The sequence below is a fragment of the Daktulosphaira vitifoliae genome, unplaced genomic scaffold, assembly GCF_025091365.1.
Source record: "Daktulosphaira vitifoliae isolate Bord-2020 unplaced genomic scaffold, ASM2509136v1 Scaffold_5, whole genome shotgun sequence".
Taxonomy (NCBI): Eukaryota; Metazoa; Arthropoda; class Insecta; order Hemiptera; family Phylloxeridae; genus Daktulosphaira; species Daktulosphaira vitifoliae.
The window spans coordinates 12,926,812-12,933,342 of NW_026099576.1; the positions used below are offsets into that span (position 1 = coordinate 12,926,812).

The following is a 6,531-nucleotide window of genomic DNA, read 5'->3' on the forward strand; positions in this document are numbered from 1 at the left end:
TATATATATATATATAAGTTAGTAAGAACTTATAAGTTAAATTTCTTCGAACAAGCTTAATTTTATATTAACATATAATTAGATTTAATTTGGTTTAATAGTCTCGACTAAAAGTTTTTTTATAGTTTAATAATAAATACAAAATTAACGAGCTTTCAAGTAGAATTTATTTTCATAACTTCTGGTCGGTGATCTTTGTACTTCACAATAGACGACAATGACCGGGTTCAATGTTAGCACCGTCTCTATATCTCAGCCATGCAGAGAAAATGAAATATGCAAATTTTCATTCGTCCCACAATTCGCATATATTATTTGGGTCAGCTTAGTAAGGTCATAGAACTTAGCAGCAGACTATATTATTGTTGTGCACAATTAAAGTTACGGTACTGCACTACGTGTCCGTCCGAATGTATCATATATCATGAATATCAATGTAAACCAACTAAGGCGGGCGTGTCTTAGGTGATGATTTTGTTAAATTTGTTTCTTTCTTTTTACGGTGCTTTACGAGGGGCAAATGACTCATCGGTGTGGTCCAATATGTCACTTTAAGACACTAGACATGCCAACATTTGGATGACATTCGTTTACATGACTTGTTATTTCCGCCAAACCGCAGACACCCGTTTCAATCTCTTTTCTGTTTTAGATCAGTCAACAACGTCTTCATTATGTTGATTTTATGTACAATAGTATGTGTTGTAGTTTCTATGCCTGCTACAGGTTTACCACTGGTCGATCCAGGTATTTCAGCTAAAAATTAAATTATTTAACTTTAGAACTCATTGATTATTTAATTATATTTTACTCAAGTTTATAAAAAAAAAGTTGTAAAGTTGTAAATTTTGCTTCATCATTTTTTTTANGTTGTGAAGTTGTAAATTTTGCTTCATCATTTTTTTAAATGTTTTAATAAATAATTAATTATTTATAGTCAATAAAAATTAAAAACTATTCTTTTAGGCTTGTTTGTCATATCTGGAGTCAAAACATGTGGAAACAACACCGGTTATTGTCTTTTGGGACCCGACTGTACAACAGACGATGATTTTTTACCAGATCCCATCGGACACTGCGATGGACTTAAACGTGCGTTTACTCCGAGTGCACCTTTTTCTTGCTGTAAATATAATAATAGAACCAATACACCTGCAAATATCCCCGGAAACAATCTGAGCACAATTCCTTTCACTGAACTTAAAAATAGAAAAATGTTGAAAAATGCATGGGGACAAGTAGATCCTACACAATCTAATACTGATCAATTAGAAAAGTTACATGATATAGAAAATGCTGTGAAAAAAATAATAGAGCAATTTATTAGCGAAACTGCTAAACATATTAAGCCGGTAGACATTACTGTGCATAATGACTTTGATACAGAAAAACCTTCAGATGAAAACTTAGCTCGAACTGAAAATCCAGTGAATGACGAAATAAACACACAAGATACTGTTAAAATTGATGCGCCCAAAACAGAAGAAATTACTACTGAAGAAAATAATATAGAAATTACACCAATCGAAGAAAGTAAAAAAGAAANGACCAATACACCTGCAAATATCGCCGGAAACAATCTGAGCACAATTCCTTTCACTGAACTTAAAAATAGAAAAATGTTGAAAAATGCATGGGGACAAGTAGATCCTACACAATCTAATACTGATCAATTAGAAAAGTTACATGATATAGAAAATGCTGTGAAAAAAATAATAGAGCAATTTATTAGCGAAACTGCTAAACATATTAAGCCGGTAGACATTACTGTGCATAATGACTTTGATACAGAAAAACCTTCAGATGAAAACTTTGCTCGAACTGAAAATCCAGTGAATGACGAAATAAACACACAAGATACTGTTATAATTGATGCGCCCAAAACAGAAGAAATTACTACTGAAGAAAATAATATAGAAATTACACCAATCGAAGAAAGTAAAAAAGAAATAAAGCCTATCGAAGAAAGTGAAAAAGAAATTGAATTGAAAACTGAGAATTCAGACGAGCCACAATCAGTGGAGTTGGAAGACGAAGTTGAAATCAAATCAGAAAAAATTGATTGCCAAAAAGCATGTAAGAGCGAAGTAACATTTATTGAAAATAAAAAGCCAATATGCTACGGATCACTTATCGATGATATATGGATACTTACATCAGCTACTTGTGCTTCCAGGTAACTGAAAATAAATTTCATTAAAATTTTAAACAGAGTTTTATTAAATTTTCCCAATTAAATAACATCAGAAAAAAATAAATATTTTTAACCAATAAACATTTTTTTCGGACTATTTTTTAATGACCCACAAAAATAATATTTATTTAAAATATGATAAATATGATTTACAAAAAAAAGACATAAATAAAAATTTATAAGAGTAAATTAATTTGTGTCAAAGTTCTCATGCCTAAAATGAGGAGAAATTACACCATTAGTAATAAGTTTTATTTNAAAAAGAGGAGAAATTACACCATTAGTAATAAGTTTTATTTATTATTCAATAGTTATTATAATTAGAATAATAGAATAATAAATCTATATAAATCATAAAACTAATAACTGATAATGTAGATTACATAAAATTGGTTTGAGAAAAGTCTTGGTTAGCCGTAAAACGTTGAATGGAATTCAAGGTCTCGGTATTTCAAACATTTTAGTGCACGAAGATTTTAAGTCTCCGGCATTAAAAAATGCACCCGATCATAATGATTTAGGTGAGACAACACATTTTATGTAAAGTGAGGGTAATAATGTTCTTCAAATAACTTTTTCCAGCTCTTGTCAGTTTGTCAGAACCCCTTTTTGATGAGGTTTGTCATACGTGTATTCAAACTAATAATGTTACAAATCAAGTGTGTAAGAATTTTCAAGGATCAATAACCAAAAATACCGTAAAAAATGGTGTGTTTAAAAATAATATTAATAAGAAAATAAAGTAAATAAATTATTTTATATAATGGTTTTTATTTTGTTTTCAGTAGAAAATTGTGAGGATAGACTTTCGTCACGAAATTTTATTAAAAGTTCCTATTACATTTTACCATGCAACCGTTGGAGGATGCAATATAATGTGAGTTCGTGTTAATTTTTAGTCATAAAAATATTTGTCAGGCGCAATAAACTTAAAGTTATTTTGAAATACACTTCCTACATTTATATTTTTTAAATAAGTAAAGTATACATTCTATTAATCAATGTTCTTTATTTTCGAATTCACAAAATAAAGTTGTTTTTAGATAATATTTAATATTTATTTATTAAACAAGTGTACAGGTGATTTAAAATTAACTAATAATACTTTATGACTTCTTTTTTAGAAAGAAGGTCGACTTGGAAGTGGGTTATGGTGTGATGATAGACTGGCTGGAATCCAAACAGGCGTTGGTGTAGGGTCACTGATTTATACCCCTGTAAATGAACACGCAGTATGGATATCTGATAACAAGAGGTAATGAGTTATTTATATTTTAGTGTTAAGATTATAGTGAAATACAATATCTGTATCAAGATCATAATACGGAAAAAGTATTTAAATAAATAACTCATCTTTTAAATACCAATGTAACTTGAATTAATTTTTTTAGCTTCGATGCGAAGCTGAGATAGTATTAATTTTACTATAATGTATTTTTTTTTAATTGTAAATAAAAATCAAAGTAAGTTTAGAAAAATTTGCTACTATTTTAAACAAAAATATTATAAAGACATGGTGAGTAGTTCAAACAAACATACATCTTAAATTTATTAAGAAATGGAATAATATTTATGTATTACTATGATTTTTTAATTATTTTTAATTAAGAATTTATAAAATAGTTTCTACATATTTAAATAAAAATCTACAGTATGATAATTTTAGTTTGCAAATAATTATAATATTATAGATTAAAAACCTCAAAATAACAGGTGTAATCCCTAATTTTTTAGGTCTCTATAAATCAAGGCCTTTAACATCCATCCATTTTATAACAAGAATAAAACCTAAATTCAGTGATTTTGCGTTATCAATATAAAAATTATTTTACTGTAAGAAATATTATCACATTTACTTAGTAATTATATTACTGAATAATATAATTATATAATAAAAACCTTATTATATAATAAATAAGATTAGTTAAAATTCCGATGAATAAAATAGATTTTGATAAAGAACTAAGGGTTATAAGAAAATAGCTAGATTTAATGAGTATAACGAAAACGTAATTTCAAAATTAGTCCGAACACAAAAGTGGAATAAAGAAAGGAATCATCTAGTACACTCAATAGCGTGGGTGAATAAAAAGTAATTAGATCGTCTATTTTATATTATCCAGGCATCTCAAATGGACTAGCTAGAATTTTTAAGAATTTTGTTATATAGTAACATCTAAGAGTAATAATTTAAGAGATTTATTAGGTAACTCTAAAGATAAAGTAGAAGAAGGGGGAAATCAGGCATTTATAAAATACAATGGAAAAGTTGTAATAAATGTTACGTAGGATAAACAAAAAGAAGTATAGGGATCAAGTTTAAAGAGCACTTAAGAAATATTAAAAATCAAGAAGTTGATAAATTACCGGTGGCTGGACATTTGTTGACACATAATCACTCAATTAAAACCATAAAACTAGCGTTAAATGTAAATAAATACAAAGAACTTAATATAAGGGAGGCAATAGAAATGTTTAAAAATAAGTACAATTTAATTAATTGGGATCTTGGCCCACTGAAAAATTCATTATTAAACTTGTGTAAACTAGCAAATGTCATAATATTACTTAGTGATAACGTCTCTAGATAATAAGGTCACTAAGGGGTATAAAAGGGAGTTTTTCCGGTCGGGGTGTCAATATGTATTTAGTGTTAATAATAGTAACATTGTTTTCGAAATACATATCGTATTTTTTTGTGGCTTTTAGAGTTTAATACTTTTTAATTTTAAATTGATAATATTTTTTATATAATTTTAATTTTAAATAATAATAAAACTATACAGATGTCCCACCGTGATTTACTAATTTGACTACATTACCTAATGTTAAATTTAGTAAATCACGGTGGGACATCTGCATATAAATATTGATAGCATAATACTTAAATTTATTTATTTAATTGATGAATGACTTATTAAAACTTGAAATACTATTCTTTTAGGATTGATGATAGAAGGTGAATTGAAAATGTCAACCACACGATCATCGCTGTATAACAAAAGACTGTGCTGTTATTAGAACGTCAATATATATATTTATATTTTTTATTTATTGTACCTGTATAAGTTGATAGGATTAATTTTTATGTTAGATAATTTAATGTTAATTTATTTATAATTTTACGTATTTTGTTACACTTAATAAATTAGTTCTTTAAGCTTATAAGTTACTCGAACTCTTTTTGTCAATGTATTTAGTGTATTAGGTAACAAATCCAAAACATTATTGTCGGTAACCAGAAAAAATTCCAGAACTAATTAACTATAGATTATTGTTTGAAAAGGGCAGCTAACACAGCCAAGTGATTGTGTTCTTATATATTTTCGAATACAAGTTTACAAGACGGGTCTTTGTTCTTTATATGTTCATACTATTACAACAGCACTATGTTCTCGACAAAAGTATTTTAGGGTTGTATTACAAGGTCATAAAAGCAAGGGGAGTTCATTCGCCCCATAATTACTTAACCAGAATTTCTTTAAAATAAATATAACCTCCGGTAAACCTCAAGCTTAAATTCTTAAATGACCACAACAAATATCTAAAGACTTTTCTTTTTTTTAAAATTAGCATCTTAGTCTCACATTTATTAGGTATTACTATATATAAGAATGTAAATATAATGTTTCTACAAAACGGTAAAAGAGTTAAATCTATAAAAGTGAAGTTGGTATTATACTAAAATAAAAATTACGTTTGAAGGTGATATTTTCAATTGTTTCAGTAAAGTTAATATTGTCTTAGATATTATATTCTTATTTCATAAGTAACAATGTGAGCAATGATTGTAAAACAATCGTATAAAGAAAAAGAAATTCTATGTAGTATTTGTAAAATTTTACTCACGAGAAAATTATTGAAGGTTCAATTGAAAATATTTATTAAGATTAGTTAACATTATTAATAAATGTTGCAATTATTTGATTTTTATAGATCATTAAAATACTTAGATGATTACCATATTAATTTATAAAAACCGAAGGGTATAAGAATTGTTCTTGAATAAGAACATTTTTTATCGTTATATTTATTTCTAATTTTGAGTAAGATTTCACTGTTCACCTTATCAACTGAATCCAATTTATGATAGATATACATACTTTTCCTGGGCAGTTCAATTTCTCGAGGTCACGAATATTCGTATAAGAAATAATTTGACACCAAATTGAATTCGTTGTTTCTTCAAGTTCGTTTCATATACAGCGATGTTCATTCTGAATAATAAATAATAATTCATGTAGCAATAGTCAAACCACTCTCTTTTTTATATGTTTTATATTCAATCTCATGAATCAGTCAGCCAGTGCACTCTTACATATTTATTGATGTCATAA

At 27.3% G+C, this 6,531-nt stretch overlaps 1 protein-coding gene across 1 annotated transcript in view; it reads left to right on the forward strand.

Annotated features, from left to right (window-relative positions):
* The window catches only part of LOC126908156 (uncharacterized), a 44,125-nt gene extending 38,582 nt beyond the window's left edge, over window positions 1–5,543 (forward strand). The window contains exons 2-8 of the mRNA XM_050690070.1: window positions 653–747; window positions 967–2,176; window positions 2,573–2,715; window positions 2,777–2,902; window positions 2,980–3,071; window positions 3,319–3,449; window positions 5,139–5,543. Coding sequence (XP_050546027.1) covers window positions 653–747; window positions 967–2,176; window positions 2,573–2,715; window positions 2,777–2,902; window positions 2,980–3,071; window positions 3,319–3,449; window positions 5,139–5,157 — 1,816 coding nt within the window. The 3' untranslated portion in view covers window positions 5,158–5,543. The remainder of the gene's footprint in view (window positions 1–652; window positions 748–966; window positions 2,177–2,572; window positions 2,716–2,776; window positions 2,903–2,979; window positions 3,072–3,318; window positions 3,450–5,138) is intronic.
* The last annotated feature ends 988 nt before the right edge of the window (window positions 5,544–6,531 follow it).